The sequence below is a fragment of the Sceloporus occidentalis genome, unplaced genomic scaffold (assembly GCF_023333645.1).
Source record: "Sceloporus occidentalis isolate IW3139 unplaced genomic scaffold, rSceOcc1.0.p SCAF_7, whole genome shotgun sequence".
Classification (NCBI taxonomy): Eukaryota; Metazoa; Chordata; class Lepidosauria; order Squamata; family Phrynosomatidae; genus Sceloporus; species Sceloporus occidentalis.
Genome location: NW_028316987.1, coordinates 41,323,081 through 41,344,208, shown reverse-complemented (window position 1 = coordinate 41,344,208; position 21,128 = coordinate 41,323,081). Strand labels below are relative to the sequence as shown.

Here is a 21,128-nt window from a genome sequence, read left to right as displayed (position 1 = left end):
TATATATCCAAAAGCATGCAGAGACATACTGTATATACTCATGTATAAGTTGAGAAATTTTAGTAAAACAATTGACACCTCCCAAAAGGTCCACTTATCTATGGTACTCTTATTTTTTTAGGAAAAGGAACCATTCTCTGATTAGGCAAGACCTTAGTCTGTCCTGGAAGAATCTAAACAAAGCAATGATCCTCACTATTCTCTCTCCTGCAACACCATTTCTGGCCTTTGTGAATGTGTGGGCAGAGAAAACGACAGGTCTCTTTTAGAGCTTCCCTCAAAGGAGTTCAGAGAGTGTTGAGTTTATTTTTCACCATTTCTACTCTGATAAGAGGATAGTTCCTTTTTGCTAACAGTTTGTGTGCATATGTATGTGTATGTGCCTTCAAGTCACTTGTCAACTTATGGCGACTCCATGAATGTTTCATAGTGTTTTCTTAAGCAAGAAATACTCAGAGGCGGTTTGGGCAGTTCCTTCCTCTGAAATAAAGCCTACAATAACAGGTATTCATTGGTGGTCTTATCTCCAAGTACTAATCAGGGTTGACCCTATTTAGGTTCCAAAATCAGATGGCATCTGGAGCTTTTAGTATATTTAATACTGTACCTTATTTTAATACTGTACCTTAATTTTTATCAAAAAAAGGGAACCATCCCCTTCTCTGAGTAGAGAGGTGAAAGGCCCTTTTGAATGCTTGGGCAGGAAAATGGCATTGAGGGTACTAAGCAACAGTACACAAATACACAGTGTACAAGGTAGACATTACTCACATGAAGAAAAGCACAAAAACATTATGGACAATCAATTAATTAAATGTAGTGAATTCCTCAATAAATATATCATTAAAGGTTCAAAGAACACTTCTTATTAACCAATATGCTGAATTAATTGTAATGAGACAACATTACTAAAATCCACCAAAAGTCCTTTTCTGTGTCTACCTTATATATTGTGTACCTGTCTACTGTTGATCAATAGTCTCAGTATTAGGGTCTCTTGGTGGTTTATAGTTCTATCCCACACACATTGCACAGCCAGCATTTACTGTGTAATTCCCTCCTTAAATTATCTATCCACCTTTAGAGTGAACACAAATAGATATGCCTGCCAGAATTTTAAGTTCTTTGACATAGTTTTCCTTTGCTTTATCCTTTACATCCTTTGTTACATGCCTCTCTCTTTTAGCTCTGACATTCACAGAACATATCAAAAATTTTAATTTTGGCCCCCAAACCTGCCCTTGACTTAATTATTGTTCAACTCATAAATGACTATATTCAGCAATAACTATCTCAATCTTTGATGACAGGGTCCTGTACCTTTATTATTTGGGTAGAAAAGGAGAAAAAAAAAAGAAAATCAGCGTGTCATACAGGGATAGGATAACCTGCATCTATTTTCTTATCTGCATAAATTAAAATCGTTACATAGTATCTCCTCCTTTGTTTCTGATTACCCTGCTACAATTGTATAAATTCACTTTTGACAGAGTATAAATAGCACTGTAGTTCTATCCAAGCTTTCAGAAACACCATACCATTGGTGGAGCTGTTTGATCCATTAACTTCAGAGCAAGATTCTGTGCTTGTTCTCGAACCTGGTCTTTGGCATCTCCCATTCGATCCACCAACACTATAACAACTGGGGGATGATAATAAAAAAAAATAGATTATGTTACTGAATGGTATGTCTCTGTAAAATTATATCTCAACTGATCAATACTTATTTATATGGCTTCCATACTTTAAAGAAAAGGTAAATATGAACCAGAAGAAAAATTTAAGGCAATTAGTCAGGCTGGAACTCATAAAATAGCATGCAAGTTTGAGTTGTAAAATTCTTAATCAGGCTAGCCTATTTTACAGGCACTTTCCTCCCACTCTTCTACAAAGTGAGCCACATGTTGTTGTTCTTGCTGTGTACCTTCAAATCGTTTCCAACTTATGAAAACCCAAAGGTGAACCTATCATAGGGTTTTCTTGACAAGTTTTGTCACGTTTACTGCCTATTATTCCTATTAAATCTGAATATATGTAGACTATACATAATAAAACATTCAAAATACTCTGAGTTGTTTTGGTTGAGACTATGTTAATTGAAGGATTTGTTTCTGAAGTATATTTCTTGCACAATAAAATTAAGTTATTAATAAGAAGCAACTAACACTGGGTATAGGTATAGGTCTAACAATGACCTATATGTTAAAATGACTACCAATATGTTAAAAGTTAAAATGTTTATATTCAAACAGTCATTATTGTTCTATTAAGAGGACTGGAAATAGTAAAAAAGTCAAATGTTTAAAAACAGATAAGAATTATCAATTAATTTAAAAAACAACAACACACATCAATTCATTGAAACTCAGGCTTAAACCAACCAATTTTGGCTCACATATCATTGACGTCTGAAACACACTGCAGAAATAATCCAGTTTGAGACCGCTTCAATTGCTCTGACTCAGTGCTATGAAATTCTGACAATTATAGTTTATTGTGGCACCAGAGTTCTCTGACAGAGACAGGTAAATGTCTCACAAAACTACAGTTCCCAGAATTCCCTAGCACTTACCCAGGGAAGTTAAAGAGGTCACAAACTGGGTTATTTCTGTAGTGTGTTTTGGACCTTAGTTCTTCTTCTTAATTGTTTTATTAAACATTCTTTCTTATGTTTCTACAAAGCTGATTAATGTACAAATGTTACTACTTCTTGGGTAATCATAACCAGACCACCTTAAGCGCACACAGTCTCATCTGTCTTTGGAAGTTAAGCAGGTCCAGACCTCATAGATACTTGGATGGTAAAACAGCAGGGATCTCCAAGTGGGAGCAGGAAAGAATCCCATTAGAGTAACATTCTGAGGAGTTGCTGCCAATCAAAGATGACAATACAGGGTAGATGTACTAATGATACAACACAATGTAAGGCAGCTTCCTATGTTCCTTATTCAGCTGGAACTATACAGAAATCTCATTTCTTGAAATACTATATTGGTGCAACAGAGACCCCAGACCATTAATGTACAGAAAAATAACTTGATAATCTTAGCACATTTTTAATGCCTTTAAAATACAGGTAAGAAAAGTTTTGCCCTTCTGATGCTGGTGGACTGCACATCCCATCACTAGTAAGGAATGCTGGGAGTGCAATTGAACAACATTTGAAGACCCATACGTTGCCTCCTGGAAACTAAAACTTTGTTTAGTACATTCAAAAAATGTCTTTTGGACAAATTTAGATGATACAAAAATGCACTTGTCATGAAAAGGCCATGTATAAAAATATATGCTTACTATACCAACACTGAGAACTAACTTGTAAAAAAAACTCCTGCCATCAATAAAGCCTTTAAACTCCCCACTCATTCCCACACAAGCATAACATGCCTAGTTCTTTTGGAAAGTTTAATCCTAGAATAATGAACCTGAATGGTACTTAATGTCATAAGCGATCTTATATGACCAAAGCCACACTATGATTTGATCTGAATAACTTTGACATTTGAAAGCACTAATTGGATGTTTTTACCCAACATCTATGAAATCAAAACTAGATGAACGGACACATGAGTACATTATTGGAACTGAAGAAACCTCCTGAATGTTTGATTGCTGGGACAAAGCAATTCTTCTTGCTCAGTTAGATCCTTCTCCCATCCCCAACCTCACCCCCACCCACAGAGTCTCTCCTCACTGAGGTCCCTTTCATTCCACAGCACTAGTGAATGAAACAAAAAGTCTTCATTTTCATACCTACCCTTCCCAATGTTATAGCCCATCCAGGCACTACCTTCCCTCAACAGCATCCTGCCAGTGATAGGGCAAAAGGGGGAATGCTGTTAGCATAGGATCTCTGAGAAAGAAGGTGGGCAAGCAGGGGGCTGGAAAAGACACTACCTGAAATAGAAGATGGGTCAGTGGTAGCTGTGGCAGAGGTAGATTGCGCTTCATGTGTTGCATTTATTCCCACTTCTGCCTCTTTTCCCAAAAAATCTTTTCTCTATGTCTGCTTTTACAAATGCACACATGGTGTCTAGGTCTTCTGGCCTCCATCTGTGCTTCCTGTCCTCTCAAAAACAAAGCTCTGCAAAGCGATTTCCTGCCCTCCTTTCCACCAGCTTTGGAGACAAGGGTGGTAGGGAGTACAATGCAAATACAGTGGAATGTGTTCACATGTACTAAGGTATTAGTGAGAAACAAATTTGGCATCCCAGACTTTTGTCTGTACCCAAATGAGGGTACAACTGGGTGGCATGAACTGTGAAGAAGAACTACAGTTGTGAAATAAAGTATCGAACATTCTCTTGTAGGATGAGACCTACTAGACTAGAGAGAAATGCATATGCATAACTTAGAAACACACAATTAATAATAAGTGCCACAATAACTACTGTAAAGGCCAAATCACTCATCCTCACTAGTTATCAAGAGGTTTTAAAACTACTCACCAGTTGCTATGTAGGATTTGAAGCGTCCCATCAGCCTATCCACAAAGGCACCTAGAAGATCGAGTCCAAGTAATGATACCTGCAAAAATTATTAAAATGTTTAAAAAGGAAAAACCCAATGACAATTTCCCCAGCTATGAAACACTGTCTTACACTTCCTATAACCTTTAAGAATTTTAAACTTGAGTTTTTGAAAACTGGGTAATTGGTTTTATATAGCTTATTAACAAAAGCTGAAATGTGCTTGAAGAAGTTTCATGCCAAAATGTAAAGCTTATATTTGGTTTCTACTTTGACAGCACAGCTGTAATGCACAGCTGGATCCCAATGTGATAACTACAAGCTAGTAACAAAAGACAGCCCCTATTTGCTTTGGAATAGGATGACACCATAGCTATCACAGCCCGGTCTCTGAGGATATTCTGTTCATTTTGTTTTCATCTTTTTACTTGCAACTAGCTTTAATCTAAGTATTGCTTCAACCAAAAAAGGAGGGGATGTGGGGAGGGAGGGAGGGAGGGAGGAAGGTCCATCAAAGGGTATTATATTCTTCTCCTTCACCATTTTTATTTTTGAGTGCAAATAAACAGTGATCTAACTTACAACTACATCAGACTCTTCCTGTAAAATTTAAGTCTCGCAAAAAGTTACTCTACACTTTCCAGTGCTTTCCTTAAGCTAGCACTGAATAAGGAAAACATTAAGTGGAGACAAGATCACAGAATACATATGGAGGTATGTTTTCAGTAGAAAAAATTGAGAAATTATGAAGAAACATACACATGCAACTTATATGTATGGGGAAATTAACGCCTGTATGACATGTAATGGGGAAAAAGCATGCACCACCATGTTTAACAATATATTCCATTAAAGAAACCTTCACTACCATAAGAAAGGATAATGGAGGAAAGAAGGAATCAAACAGCACTTCAAAACTAATTGATTTATTTTAGCATAAGCTCTCATTGATATCAATCTACTTCCTCGGTTATAATACTGTATTAATGCCATATTACAATACTTTATATTACTCGCCAGAAACAGATGACATCCCAATTGAACTGCTTCAAATCCCACAAGCAGCATCAATTCGAGTATTAACTAAAGTATGCCAACAAACATGGAAAACAAAATGGTGGACAACAGATTGGAAAAGATCAATATATATCCTTGTCACAAAAAAGGAGACACAAAAGACTGTAGCAACTGTAGGATCATAGCATTAATATCCCACGCCAAGAAAATTATGCTCAAAATTCTGCAGCACAAACTCTAATTATACGCAGACAAAGAAATCCCAGGAGTGCAAGCAGGATTCAAGAAAGGAAGAGATAATAGGGACCACATCGCAAACGTACAATGACTAATGGAGTGCACCAAGGAATTCCAAAGGAAATCAGCATGTGCTCTATAGACTATAGCAAAGTATCTGACTGCATAAATCACAACAGGCTACGGAATGCCCTTGAAAAAATGGGAGTGCCACTACATTTGATAGTCCTGATGAGGAATCCATACTTAGGACAAGAGGCTACTGTACGAACAGAATATGGAGAAACAGAATGGCTTCCAATTGGCAAAGGAGTCAGGTAAGGCTGCATTTTATTATCCTATCTGTTCAACTGTGTGCAGAAAGTATCATGTAAAGAGTAACCGTACAATTGGTAGAAGGAGAAGTGAAGATAGAAGGAAGGAACACCAGCAATCTAAGATATGCAGACGACACCACACTATTAGCAGAAAGCATCAGAGACATAGAATAATAACTAAAGCAAGTCAAGGAAGAAAGTGCAAAGGCAAGCCTATTCTTCAACATAAAGAAAACAAAAATAATGAGGTTTTACATAAAATCAATCCAGATAATGAGGAAATTGAAATACAGTGCGCCCTATTTTTTAACGTGGGAGATCCATGCCAGACTCCCCCACGTAAAATAAAAACACCTATGCTCGAACCCATTTAAATGAATGGGGCTCACGCACGCAGCAATGTAGTGGCGCACACCCTATTCGTCCCTATGGGACGCGCCACCCCTTCCTCCCTGCGCATAATGTGCTCCTGTGTATAACGCGGGTGCATTGTAGTTTGAAACTTCCCATACCTTGCATCAAACATTGATCAGAATGGCAACTGCAGTCAGGAAATCAGAAGAAGACTAGGAATCTATCGGTACCTTACACCTGTCAAAATTGCAAAAATTTATAAGGCAAAAAAATAATATTTGTTGGAAGTGTAAAAAAGAAGCAGGGACCTTTTGTCATTGTTGGTGGACGTGAGGATGGCTGTTCCTCCTGTCTCTCCCTGTGCTAGCTCCTCTCAGTCCCATATGGTACCTAGTTTATATCAGCCCCAAAGGGGACAGGTGCTCCTAGCTGACTCTGTAGCCAGTAACTGGCTGGGTGCCTTGGGGCTGGTTCTGGTAAGGGAGCAGTCCCAAACAGACAGAGGTCCCTCCGGTGAGTTGAAGCTAGCAGCAAGCAGATGGTGGCAAAACCTTTTTCCTTTGGTGGTGTCTCCACCCTGTGCTAGCTTTCACATTACAAAGACATGACACATTACAAAGACAATGATGCAAACAAAGATAGAATGCAGTAGAAAGAGAGGAAGACCACACACCAGACTCAATCAGGGAGGTCATGGGCCAGGACTTGACCAGAAAGGTTGATAATAGGGAGACATGGAGATGTCTTATTCACAAGGTTGCCATCAGTCAAAGCTGACTTGAAGGCAGCTAACAACAAACTCCATCAGTGTCTTTGAGGAAAAGAACAGAACTCCACAAAAGCCCATGCTAAAATACATCAGTTAGTCTTAAAAGTGCTGCGCTTTCTATCCCTTTCACTTTTATGCTGAAATAGACTATCATGGCTATCTGTTTGAAATCTACCAATAAGGTAAACTGTTCCTAAAATGGTGCAATTATCCTAACTGCAGTTTTGGCCTAAATCAGGCAGGAATCAAGCATTCTCTCAGATGTTAGACTTCACCTCCCAATTTATCTCACTACTGGCTAGGATGAAAGGGAGTTGCAGTCCAGGGCTGCTAAACATTACCACAGTCTAAATTCAACTGATATAACACTTCTGAAACTGCCAAAGAATCAATGGTTCCATTCAAATTAAGACTAGCAATTGATTATAGGTCTTTTTGACTACAGGGCAGATTGTATTATTATATATATATATATATATATATATATATATATATATATACACACACACACACACACACACACATATATATATATATAAATTTATAATATATATATATTTTAAAAATCAGATTTTTAAATTTTAAATTGGATTTTTAAAATTGAAACAGGATTTTTAAATTAAATGCTTTTTGAGGGGAAATTTTCTATTTAAGATATACTGTACTATGGTCCAAAGGTCAAAGTGGAATTAGTTTTTAATTCATGCAATGCTTATTATTTTTATTATATATATTTTTTGTAAATGAATTCAATTAATCCATTCACAATGTCATGCTCTTCCAGAGGTTTCTGTAAGATTATTGGGCAATTTTTCTATCTGAAGAATATTACCACAGATGCTTGGTTTTACAGTACTCAAAACTGAATGTGTGTCTACAAAGATCACAATCCCACTGTTCTTTTGCAAATCTGTCTACACAGATTCAACCCCTTACCTCTGAAGTGCTAAATTTCAGAACATTCAATAGATTGTTGGGAGATTAGGAGTGGAATAGATCTGCAGAGAAAGCTAAGCGTGAGGAGGGAGGGGCAAACAGTAAAAATAAAAGTGAAACCATTTGAGTAAAAAACTCCACATATATTTAGATCTTTGTGTGTATAGTCTGAGGCTTATCATCTTATTCTTTTGCTAGAGGAGAAAACCTATAAATGTATTGGCAGCAGGACATAAAAGAGACCCAATCTGGGAATGTTTTAATGACGTTCCTCTATCTATGGATAAGGAAGGCATGAGTGTAAAATGGAAATACTGCAACAAAGAAATGCAAGGCCTGGCGGCCTGAATGAAACAACATCAGAAACACTGTGATGAAGACAAAAGATCTTCAGGTTGGTAAATGTTTTGATTCCATCATATTTCTTAAAGACTGCCATGAACTGTAATCTTTGAGCAAAGTTGTATTTGTTATTAATTACTGCATGTTCCTGTTATTTTGATAGTTATGGAACAATAAAGAGTTGAAACAAGAAAATATTCCTTTCTGGGGCAGTAATGAGTGGCAGTGAATAAAAAATGGACACAAAAACCCCCAAGTCGACTTATCCATGGGTCTATGTAAGTAATATATCTGAACTCTTATTCAAAAGAAGGAACCATCCCCTGGTGAAAAGCAAAAGAATAATCTGTCCTGGAAGCACTGAACCCCTCTAGTCTTTCATCCATCCAGCCTTAAAGAGTGAGAACAAAGAGTTATTTCTGCTGGAATTTTCTAAGTTCTTTGACACTGTTTTGCTTTGCTTCATCCTTTAGATATCCTTTGCTATATGCCACCAAGTTTTACCTTCGACTTATCCATAGGTCATAGCAAAATCCATAATTTTGGCCCCAAAACTTAACCTCACTTTATACATGAGGTCAACTTATAGTCGAGTATATATGCTACATCACATAGCAACATATGTCACCTAAAAGAATGAAAAAAATTGACCACTCAGGAACCACCATAGATAGGTTTGTGATAAAACCCAACAGATCAGAAAAAGAGCTAATTGATGAAAAAATTGTCCTGTTTGTTTGCACGACTTAAGCCTGGTACACACTGGCGCTTTGCACCATCCTGGGGCCAAAAGTAGGGCTCAGGAGAGTGGAACGTCTGCACACTCCTGAGCGCTACCGCACGCCACCATTTACACGGCGCATGCAATGATGACATGACTTGTGCACTGCGTCCAAACGGCACAGTGCCACTCCAGAGCGCTTATGGCGCCTTGGCAGTGGCAGAGAAAGATGCTGTGTTTTGCAGCTCGTTTTTGGAGCGGATCGTTGGCTGCCCCGTTCTTCCAATCTGTACAACCCCAAACTCTTAATTTCATCTGACTGAAAACCCATACTTTATTAATATGGTTCAGTCACTGAAACCAGCAGAGCAGACATTGCAAATAAACTACTGGAGAAAGTGTATGATAAAGAAATGGAGCAATGTGCAATAGCTCTAGAGGGTAAAATTGTTAACATCAATCTTGATAGGTGGGGTAATATCCACAATGATTCTGTTGTATGTGATTGTATAACAGAAGAGAATGTCTTCCTTGCAGCAACAATTAACATTCAGGAAATGCGCACACAGCAGAATACTTACAAGGAGAGGCAGAAAAGCTGTAATAACTTGTGAACTAAAATTTAAATGTCTAGTACGCAGTATAATCAGACAATGCTGCAAATGTATCAAAAATGAGAAGACCTTTAGAAGAGCAGGAAGGTTATACCTAGCTATCAAAACATGGCTTATTTGCTGCACCTCTTAGCCAAAGACTCCAGTATTCCAAAAATAAAGACTAATGTCGTGGAAACTGCTAAAAACTTCCATAACAATCATTTTGCAGGAACAGCTCTGAAAAGATTAGGTGAAACCAAGCTAATGCTTCCACAAGAAGTTAGATGAAACACTGTAGTGGAGTGTTTTGAACAGTATATCAAGAACGGACCTATATTGATGACAGTTTGTAAACAAAATGTAGAGAAAAAAATGGCATGGTCACAGTTAAAATCCTCAACACTGGGCTTAAGAGAAATGCTGAAGACACACAGAGCATCCTCAAACCCTTTCTGAAGCTTTAACCAAAATACAAAAAAATAGCTATTTTACTGCTGATACTACTGAAATTTGGAAAGAATGGAGAGAGCACTTAAAAGCAGAACTCCACACTGACAGAATTAAATTACAAGCATTAAAAAAACAAATGGAACAAGCACTGTCTCCAGCACATTTCTTGCAAATATTGTCAATATCCAAGATCAGGGTCAAATCTTAAGTGCTAAGGAAAAGGAGTTAGCTATGACACAGATATTAAGCTATCATCCATCTGTACTGCCAACTATAATAAACTTCAGAGCTAAGGAGAAACCATTCAAGAATTCTACTATTTGGGCCGGGTTCAAGGTGGATTAGGGCTGTGGCATGTGTTTGCCATGGCCCCAATCTGTCTTCAGCCAGTCTGTTCTGACCCTATTATGTGTTTCAAATAGTACAGTATGCCTGTACAGTATGCCTGCCCATATGCGGCTTCCAGCTTATGCATAAGCCGTATGATGGGAGAGTGACTGGCGCATGCGCCCATGGTGTGCGCACTCTCCTGCAACATGAGCATGAGCCCCATTCAATCGAATGGGACTCGAGCTATCTTCATCTGGTTATAAATATTAAAATTTGTCCAGCAAGAACTCAGTAACTCTGAGTTGTCTAAAATAAGTATTAAGTTTATAATGAGGAAAGGTGCCCTTTGGTCACATGATTAAATCGAGTTTTTCTGAATAGTGCTTTAAACTGTGATCCACCTGACTAGCCAATATGAGTTGGTTACCAATGGAAGAAAGCTACAAATGACAAATGGAGTACAGCAAGCCGTTTGACCACACATACATAAAATCAAAGTGAAGCTTTTTTTTCTCAGCTGTTCACAACATAGGAAGCAACCACTCCAGATTCAAGCAGGATACAATACTCTCTGAACCGACATAAAATCTTCTAAGCTATCAAAACATGAGACAGAAAAAAGAACAGCAAAATTGTCCTTTAAAGCTGCCTTCTTCTTGTACTTTATTTAGCTTGATGGGACAGTGCAGGAAGTATTTAAAATAGAAACTATATTAGTCTCTAGTACAGTACATTAAAACCAAAAGTGTGTATTCAACATTATGGGTAAAGAGGCTTTTAAAGATGGAATACACTCCAGATACAACCTATGTCTAGAACTTCCTTTTCTTTTATGCATCATAATCAGCTAAGAGTATGGCACTTTACAAAAAATATGTCACATTCCTAACCCAAATGGCTTACAATCCATAATGCATACAGTATGAAATATGTGATTCATTTTATTGTTATTTTGGCTTAATTACTTTAAGATATACCAGAGGTAGCAATATGGGGTCCACATCTATTATGTAATATTAATCATTAAGTACTGAGCTTAATGGGTGTAATACTTTTAGAAATTGAAATTAAACGATAACCAGAAGACAAGAATATTGAGCTAAACAAGTGTTCTACAAAACCACAGGGAATTAGAATTTAGGAGGTAGTACTATGTGTTCTATGTTGTATGTTCATTTTCTAAGTTATAGAAATACTAAAGAGATGTATAGTGGAACGAGAAAATCGATGATGCTAATATGTTTATCTATGTTTTGATATGCAATAGTAATAAAATGTTAAAAAATAAAAATATATAAAATGTAATGTGGGGCCCCCACTACAGAAAAAAAACCAGTTATTTTTGGGATCAAGGACCAACTAGGGGTGGTAGAGCTACACAAGTAAGATGAACTTAGGATGCTATCAGGATACAACTCAAGAGAGAAAAGGGAGGCACGAAGTCACAGAGAGCTCTGAAAGTAAGTAGAAGCTTGCACAGAACTAAAGAGAAAAAGGTAAGCCAGTTAAGAGTCACAAGGAGAGCCAAAATCATAAAGTTGACGAAAGTGAATGATTTTTGCAGTAGTATGCACTAGATTAATATGAGTGGACAGCAGTATGATAATATCAGTCATGATACTTTCCAGTGAAGAGCTACTAGCACTCTGGATCAAAAATCATCATCAGACTATATTATCTGTTCCCCATGTTATTTTCTGCTAAAAAAGAAATTCTCCAAGTTGATGTGTGAAAAACATAGAATGGTTACAAATAGGAGACAACAACTGGATACTGCAAAACCCTGTGAACAAGAAAGAGTACAGTGCTCTGTTGCCTTACATAGGGGATCCATTCCAACCCCTCCCATAAGGCAAAATAATGGGGCTTGTGCATGTGGCATGGCACAGTACCATTACCATGCGCACCATTGCTGGTTCTATTGCGTAAGCTGAAAGCCACGTATAGCACGCCTGCATATGACGCAGGTGCACTGTATCTGTATAACAAAAACCTCAGCTGAACATACTTAGAGAAGCAACAGCAATGGCCAAAGTGAGAGATGAAGGGAGAAACAATCAGGCTGTACAGACCAACAGACAAGCGCTGGCTGGGGGCGTAGCATTTGGACGATGCATGCCCCAACGCTACCCCAAAGCTGATGTCATGCTGCCTGTCTGACTGCACAGTGGGTGGCGTTACGTGCTCCTTTGGTGTGGTGTTCACACATTGCACACTAACGGAGCATGGAAAAGTGTTACCGTGGCGGCAATGACACCCTTTCTCGGGGCCGAAAAGAAGTGTCATTTTGCCGCTTCTTTTCGGCTTGGAAAAATACCTGATTGGAGCCGCAGGTTGCAGTTGCTGCAGTCCAGATCTGGTGCTCAAAGGGGCTGTGGCAAGCCGCTCCTTCAGAGTGGTCTGTTTTGCCCCAATGAGACCTGGAGATGGATGGGGCTCAGGGAAAGGCACTTGGGGAAAGAAGGTTGCAGGCAAAAAAATAAAAGGGGGGGAGGCTTTGTACCTGTGACACTTTAAACTTGTAAGGAAAACAAATGAGGAGATGTAGACATGAGAAAAAGGATGAGTCTTTCAGTCTGTGACATAATGAGCCTGATATACAGGTTCCAAAACCCATAATACTCCAAAATGCAAAATTGTCCACAAGCGTGGATGAGATAGTGACATCTTGGCTTTCTGATGGTTACTGTACACAAGCTTAGTTTTATGCAGAAAACTATTAAAAATATTGTGTATAAATTTACCCTCAGGCTATGTGTATAAGGTGTAAATGTAAATGAAACATAAGCGAATTTCATGTTTAGACATGGTCACTCCAAGAAATCTCAGGATGTATATGCAAATGTTCCAAAATCCAAAACATTTCTGACCCCAGGCATTTCAGATAAGGGAGATTCAACCAGTAACAAACACCTGAGCAGATATATCAGAAATACAGCTGAATATGCAAGAATGGATGGAGGATGCAGTAGAATGGTAGAACTAGATGTTATCAACATATGAGCGATACTGAAAGAATACAAAAACAAGAGGCGTCCCAAGTTATAGAGAGAATGGTAGAGGGCCAAATTCAAAGCCCTGAGTGACCACAGCAAACAGAGGGAAAGCAGAACAGCATTTCCCTATGGATACACTGACAGAAAGATGAGATATGCTAGAGATGAACTGAACAACACAAACACTGAGATCCAAGACACAGAATGAATAAAATAGGAGAGAGTGACCAACTGTATCCAAGATGGCAGAAAGCCTGAGGATAATTAGAGATTTCTGCAAGGGCAAACTCAGTGGAGTGCAAGGGGTCAAAATCAAAGTTGAATGAGGAAAACTGAGACAAAGGGAATGAACACCAGATTCCAGCAGTTTGGAGCATAATAGCAATTATGCTAAATGGAGGGAGCTAGAGAGATTACATGGAAGGAAATGACAAACACAAACTGGAAGGGGATAGTATCAAGGAGACATGAGGAAGAATTAAAGGGGGACAATACTGTAGTTCAATTCAAGTATGACCACAGAGAAATAAGGATGGATAGAAAGCAGGCAGGAACATGGAGCGATGGACAAGGAAGGAAAAAGTGATTAGAGAAGTCGGAGCAAACGGGCTCAGCAGTGGTGAAGGAAACAACACCTTCAGCAGTGAGGAGAAAGATACAATGATGTGCCTTAGCAGGAAATAAAAAGTAGAGAACATATACAGGTCTGGAGGTGATCCAAAAATGACAATATTGTTTTGCCAGATTGATGACAGAGGATGTAGTCAAAATCATCCAACTTTTTTGTTCTCCTTCAGACCATTTGGCTGCATAAGGAAGTGCAAAGAAAGATCAAATAGAAAAAGTGAACGGGGGTGAGACAAACAGGTCACCTGGCCACTGGCACAAAAGTTTGAAGACTACAGTTGATCAACTTAAATCTGATAAATATCACTTCTGAATTTGCTTAAAATAAAGTTAACTTTCAATTTATCTTTCCTTTCAATTGGGGTATAGCAAAGATACTCAGTTGTATCTTTCCCCCTAAAATACCCTTAGGGCTTACATCTCACTAGGACAGGTGTTGGCAAGTTGTGGACCTCCATTTTTATTGGATAACAGCTTCCAGCAACCCTAGTCAGCACAGCCATTGGTGATAGTCACTTCTGGTCTATGGGAAAATAACTCCTGAATCCATTAGAAGCTGTGTGCTTCCAGAAGAAGCGTGTGTGCTTTCTTCAGCTACAGATCAGCTCATTAATGGAAGAATCTTGTCTGCCATTTTTACTCTTACAGTACTTACTTCTGACTGCAACCCAATATTCCTCAACAGAGAATCACTTGCAAATGGTTCCTGACAACTTTTAGTTCAGCAGGTTTAATTATACTTTTTAAAGGCTCATTTAAAAGCAGACCTTCCCTTACACATTCTGAATATTAAAATAGAACAGCAAAGCCGCTGATTATTTCAATATTCACTTTCCTTTGACAATTCCTGTTTCTTATGAAGTCGCCATTATGCTGGGAACCTCCTTTTAGAGGCCTCCCAGGTAATAATTAGTATTAAATTGGGAAGCAGTCACTCCAAATAAGTATAAATGTGAAAAGCTCTTCTACTGAAGATACAGGATAATCCTACCTGTAGGTATACCATATTGAAAATGAATGGTAAATATCAAGTATTTACAAGCCTAAATATCCTAAAAGGCAGAACAGACTTTTAAGATGGGAAGTTAAGACAGGTCAGTCCTGGTTAATATCTAGATAGGAGACTAACAATGTTGTAGGCTACATTTCAGAGGAGAGGACTGGCAAAATCATCTCTGAGTATTCCTCGCCTAAGAAAATCCTATGAAATTCATGGGGTCTCCATAACTATACAGGTAACTAGAAGACACACATGGCCATAGATATTTACAAACTTAATCAACTTTCATTTTCTTCTTCAGTGTATATACTTACAACAACACTAGTTGATTACTGAATGTGGAGAAAACAATGTATGTATATCAGCGCCCCAGAATGCAAACAGTATGTACGCACATATGACACTATGTGTATACATCACACGGATTTGTCTCTGGGGAACCTCAGGAATCAACAGATCTTAAGCCTGTGTTATAGAGCAATACCGCCACCAGAAGACAGGAGTGTAAACTAGCGACAGTTAATGGGCTGCAGAATGGCTGTTCAACTGGATGTGACTATTACTGGCAACACAGCCTCATTCGCAAGCTTTAGACGGAAGTCTCAGAGGAATATTTTCTCCACCTCATGCCTCAGTGATTACTACTTTCTTGTAAGGCAGCCAAGAAAAACCTGCCAACAAAATGTATGACGCATGCGTCACCATGACTCTCCCATAAGGTAAGATGCAAAATGCTGGGATCACAATAAAACTGTATAGTAATGACAACACAAGTCCAACATGGCTTTGACTGTGCCATACTCTGAAGGCCCTCCACAGAAGCAACTTTGCCTTGCCCACTTTAAAAAGGAAAGAAGATAAAATCTGTCACACGTATATAAAAAGGAATCAATGGTCCAAAATACACTGCAGGAATCCAGTTTGAGACTGCTTTAACTGCCCTGGCTTGATGCTAGGGAATTCTGGGAACTGTAGTTTTGCAAGACATTTAGCCTTCTCTGCCAGAGAGCTCTGGTGCCACAATGAACTACAATTCCCAGGATTTCCTAGCAATGAGTCAGGGCAGCTAAAGAAGTCTCAACCTGGATTATTTCTGCAGTGTGTCTTGGACCAAGATCAAGATAACACATAGTAGCCATTTCCTATAATTGCTTATTCAGAAACAGATCTCACAGATGCTGGTGAAACATCAGGAATAAACTCTTCTAGAACAGGGCCAAATAGCCCCAAAACCCCACAAGAAACTATGGATGCCTTGGGACTTTACAGATCTCTCTGAGTTGAACAGGACTTGTAAATACACATAGGATTATGGCCCTATTGTGGAAAACACAGACTTACGCATCTATCCTGCCCTTCTTCCAGCTGCTTTGACTGTCCTTTTAGTCCACAATGTAAGCAAGTAAGATGCATAAAAACACTGTGACTATGATGAGAACATTTTAACTCAGAATTCAAAGATATAGCTGTGTTGAATCAGCATGAGGAGAGATCTTGCAGCACCTTTGAGACTGTGGGCCTGAAAAGACAGGCCAAAATACAGCTGCTTGGGGTCACTTTGGAGGTATGATGTTTAAATTATCTATGTGTGCTAAAAGGCTGGAAGTCACAGCACAGCCATGCTGCAGTCCTAAGGACTGGAGCACAGCTTTGGCGCAGCTTCTGGCCTCTTAAGAGGCCTGTGCCATTTAAACAGCATACCTCCAAAGTGACCCTAAGCGGCTTTATTTAGGCCTGTCTGTTCAGGCCGTCACTGAAAGAATTGGTAGCATGAGCTTTCCTAGACTTCAGCCTACTTCCTCAGATGCATTTGTTGGGGTGGAAACAGATACATTTGGTGCAGTGGAAACCAAATGCATCTGAGGAAGTAGACAAAGTCTACGAAAGCTCATGTTGCCAATTCTTTCTTCCAGTGAGTCAGTCTCAAAGGTGTTATAAGACCTCTCTATTTAAACCTAGCTTTTGTACCAAAGGTGCACCGAAGAGGCGATATCCAGACCAGCCCTCAACCAGAACCAGGGCCACGACTGGTAACCTTTTGCCTGTCATTAGCCTTACCTTGTAGTTGCTGGAGTTCACCCATCCTGTCAACTCGTCGATGACTTTATCCAGGCGCTGCTGATCCTGCTCCAGATCGGGGGAAGCGCTGGGGTCGGCCACGTACTCCAGGAACTCGGGGCCCACTTGCATCCGGCGGCCCACGTCCTTCTGCTGCACCTGGTCGCAGAAGTAGTCCATCTTGCCATGCTCCATTCTTCTATGTCTATTTACTGTAAGGATCCCAACTTGGACACAAACGAAGTCGAACCAAAGCAAACCAAAAAGGCCGTGATCTCTTATCAAAGGTTGCAGTGGGATCCAGGGATTCAGGAAAGTGACCTCTCCTCCTCACCTCCCTAGATAGAGATAGATATATCTCTGCCCAGCAGAAGGGAAGGAGAGGGAGGGAGGGAGGGAGCCCCTTTTGCCTGGAAAGAAAGACCCCCAAAAAGAACAAAATGCAAGGAAATAATAATAATAATAACCCTGATTAAGTCATCTTGAGTTGCCCCAAAAGCAAAGGTTAAAAGGGTCTGTCTCTATGCAGTGACTGAGGCTAGCGTCCCTTCTTTCCCTTCCCTCTTCCTTGCACCTCAGTCTCCTGAAGGGAAGGGAAGGGAAGGGAAGGAGGCTGCGTTGGTGGAGGGACTGTCTGAGGCGGAGAGGCCGGGCCAGGCGCCAGGCAGGCAGCCTGCTTCCCTCCTCTCACCGCCTCCCCAGCCGCGGAGGAACTTTCATGCTCTCCAGCGGGGGACACTCTGCCGCTGAGGCGCCGGCTCTCTCTCTCTCTCTCTCTCTCTCTCTCTCGCTGACTCCTCCGTGGAAGTTGCGTCCACTTCGTGCCGCCGCCGCCTCCAGCCACTCAGCCAACCAGGCGCTCTCCGGGGGCGTCACTCACTCTGACCAGGCCCCGCCTTTTCCTTCCCTTTTTCGGCGCGCGCGCGCGCACCAACGGCTCGCTCCCTCCCTCCCTCCCTCCCTCCCTCCCTCTTCTCCTTTCCTTTCAGACACGGCCCTCACACAACTTCGTCCCAATTCTTGCGCATGCGCCAAAGCCACCCCTCCGTAGAAGGCCGAGCCTCTGTGGTGAATGTATTGGCGCGCGAAGACCGCTCCGATCCCGCCCCCTTTAGTTTTACACTTCCTGTCAACTTCTGCGCATGCGCCAAACCCAGACAACACAGACACGCTCAACCTCTCTGTAGATAGACGGCTATGCCGGTGTTATCTATTGGCGCGCGCAGACCTCTCCGACCCCGCCCCCTCTGTCTCTCTTCCCTTCACAATGTCCCCCCTCACACTTCCTTTCAATTCCTACGCATGCGCCAAAGCCTGCCTGTGCCTGTGTATGTATTGGCGCGCAGACCCCCTTATGTCTCTCTCGCTTTGACTTGGTCGCGCTCATACGTCCTTCCAATCCCTGCGCATGCGCCAAATCCAGGCATCCACCCCTCCATAGAAGGTTGCGTCCGTGTGTATGGGCGCGCCAAACCTTATACTCTCCTCTACCCAGTTCCTCTCGATTCCTGCGCATGCGCCAAAGCCAGGCACACCCCCATTCCGTAGAATGCTGTGCTCGTGTATTGGCGGCGCGCGCAGAACTCTCAGGCGCCGCCCCCTCTCCCGGGAGCGCGCGTCTGGCCCAGGCGTCTCCGCCACAAGGTGTGTGCGCATGCGCCGATGCCTCTTAACTGCACCTCTTCTTCTTCAGACGCCGCCGGCGTCCTGCGTCTTCTTCAGCCAATAGAATCCAGAGGACGAGGGGGGGTCCTCCTCGTTTATAGTAGACTACCAAAGTGCCTGTGTGGTTTTCCCCCCCTGTAATAAAAAGATAATGCGAGAAGGTTAGAATATATAGATGGTGAAGGTGATTCTGGTTGTCTGAGGCTGCGTCCATATTGGGGAAATAACCCGGTTTGGCTCCGCTCTAACTGCCCTGGCTCATGGCTATGGAATTCTGGGAACTGGAGTTTGTTGTGGGCCCAGATCAAAGTGCAACATATACCTTGAGAGGATAACTGCTAGGCCTTAGTAGTAGACCTTAGCTCACAGCTGTCATAACCACAAAGGAGGAGAAGGCATCAGGAAATGTAGGACTTTCGGGGGAAATGCAGGACATGGCAGATTAAAAGCTTGTCACCATACCTGGCTGCATACCGCATATTATTTTGCTGCAATAGCAGCAGAGAGGACGAAAAGCATGAACCTGGAAAGGTCACAAGGACCTTTAAGTGAACCTTTGACAACTGGTCATATAGCCCTGAGGGCATGTGCAGAGGACCCATGTGCTGTGAATATTGCTGCTTCCTAACCCTCTGCCATGTGCCTTTCCTCTTAAAGGCCACATTCAGTCCATCTTTCTGCAGCCCCCATGGTAATTACCTGCACCCCATCCTCCTATCCCAAACTGCCTGGGGTTGTCTTGACCTTATCACTGCATCATTAAATCAGTCTCACTGACATATAAACCAAAAGTATTCCTTTTGTAACTCTCCAGTGAAAACCATCAACCGGATGGGAACCCCATTGTTTCTAAGATCCCTGGAAAATAAACTCAAATTGCCTCAAGATATGTTTGCCCATAATAAATGCCCCGCTTTGGGCACTCCCACTTCAGTCCACAGGGAGAGGCGGGAAATATAAATAAACTATTATTATTATTATTATTGACTGAATTCACATATAAATTATTCCTCTCATTTGTCCATTATGCTGAAATTAAAGGGGGGGGGGACTTTCAATATTTGCATTGTTTCTCCAAAGAACCCCGTTTTCTGTCTCCATCCTCTCTGAGAGACAAACGTGTCCCGAACTCTGGAGGCAAGCCTTGTGCGCTGCTGCTCCCAGGGTGGAAAAAGGTCTTTCAAAGCGTACATGATACCTCCCTATTTGCAGCAAGGACAGGCCGGCTAAGGACAGGCTGCCAAGTAGACAGATTTCTCAAGGGAGAACAGCAAGTGGTGTTACTCAATGGGCTTCACTGTTACCCAGGCTGTTTTATATAAATTTTGGAATCCATGATAACCCTTGGATGACCCCTGGCCAGACTCCTAGCCTGTCCGCCATTACTGGCAAAGCAAGAGGACATGTACACCTCCCCTAAGGGATTTCCCATATTAACATCTCAGAGGGTCCAGGGAAGTCGCATGAAGGGATTATCTCAAGGCTGGGAAGAGTAAAAGGATTGCCTTCCCTGAAGCTATCAACCTCCTCCTCGAACCTATTGTCCGAGTGGCATAAGCCCTTTATACTATCTAAAGCAGACATCCAGGTGAAAAGAAAATCTTTAAACACTTTTGTTTCGGCCAAGCCAGCCTCTTTGCCTCAGGCCAGATTTCGCCTATAAAAAGTCCCCACTTTGGCTGCTCAGCGCGCCATTTACAAGGTCTACTTACTCCACGTCAGTCGGACCTCTGTTCTGGTAGCCGGCATTTCTGCTCACTCCCAGGTTGCGGAGCAGGCTTGTCTCACTGTCCATCACCCCATTCGCTTCCCGGAGGGAATCTACATTCTGGTAAGCATCTCCATTAGTAACGCCTGAAATCTGTTCCTATTTTCCAACCCTAATTTTCCTGAGTCCTGAGTGTGTGTGTGAGTGTATGCGCAACGCATGTGTTTTCCCCTATTTCAATAAATTAGACATCTAGTTATTAATATCTGTCTCAGCCTTATTTATTGGGATCCCCTGGTCTACTCCGTAGACATATCGGGAGACGATTCTGCAAGGGCCGTCGTAGCAGGCCCTCCTCTTGCAATATTTGGGCTAATAACAATAATAATAAAATTCCCCTAAACGGACCCTTGGCTACATCACAGTCATGCTCAAGATGGAGGATAGTTTGGAATTCCTCCTGGATGAAAGGTTGAAATGCAGGGCGTGTCATGGAAAAGAAGGACATCTGGTCACCCTGTTCTCAGAACATACAT

The 21,128-nt window shown here is 41.1% G+C and overlaps 1 protein-coding gene across 21 annotated transcripts in view; it reads right to left on the bottom strand.

Annotated features, from left to right (window-relative positions):
• CLASP2 (cytoplasmic linker associated protein 2) overlaps positions 1 to 17,601 on the bottom strand; it is a 163,006-nt gene extending 145,405 nt beyond the window's left edge. For all 21 annotated transcript variants that reach the window (XM_089532686.1, XM_089532692.1, XM_089532689.1 and 18 more), the window contains exons 1-3: positions 17,220 to 17,601; positions 4,449 to 4,527; positions 1,539 to 1,642 (exon numbers count right to left, since the gene is read on the bottom strand). In XM_089532686.1, the coding sequence (XP_089388812.1) occupies positions 1,539 to 1,642; positions 4,449 to 4,527; positions 17,220 to 17,414 (378 nt within the window). In that variant the 5' untranslated portion in view covers positions 17,415 to 17,601. The remainder of the gene's footprint in view (positions 1 to 1,538; positions 1,643 to 4,448; positions 4,528 to 17,219) is intronic.
• Positions 17,602 to 21,128: the final 3,527 nt, after the last annotated feature.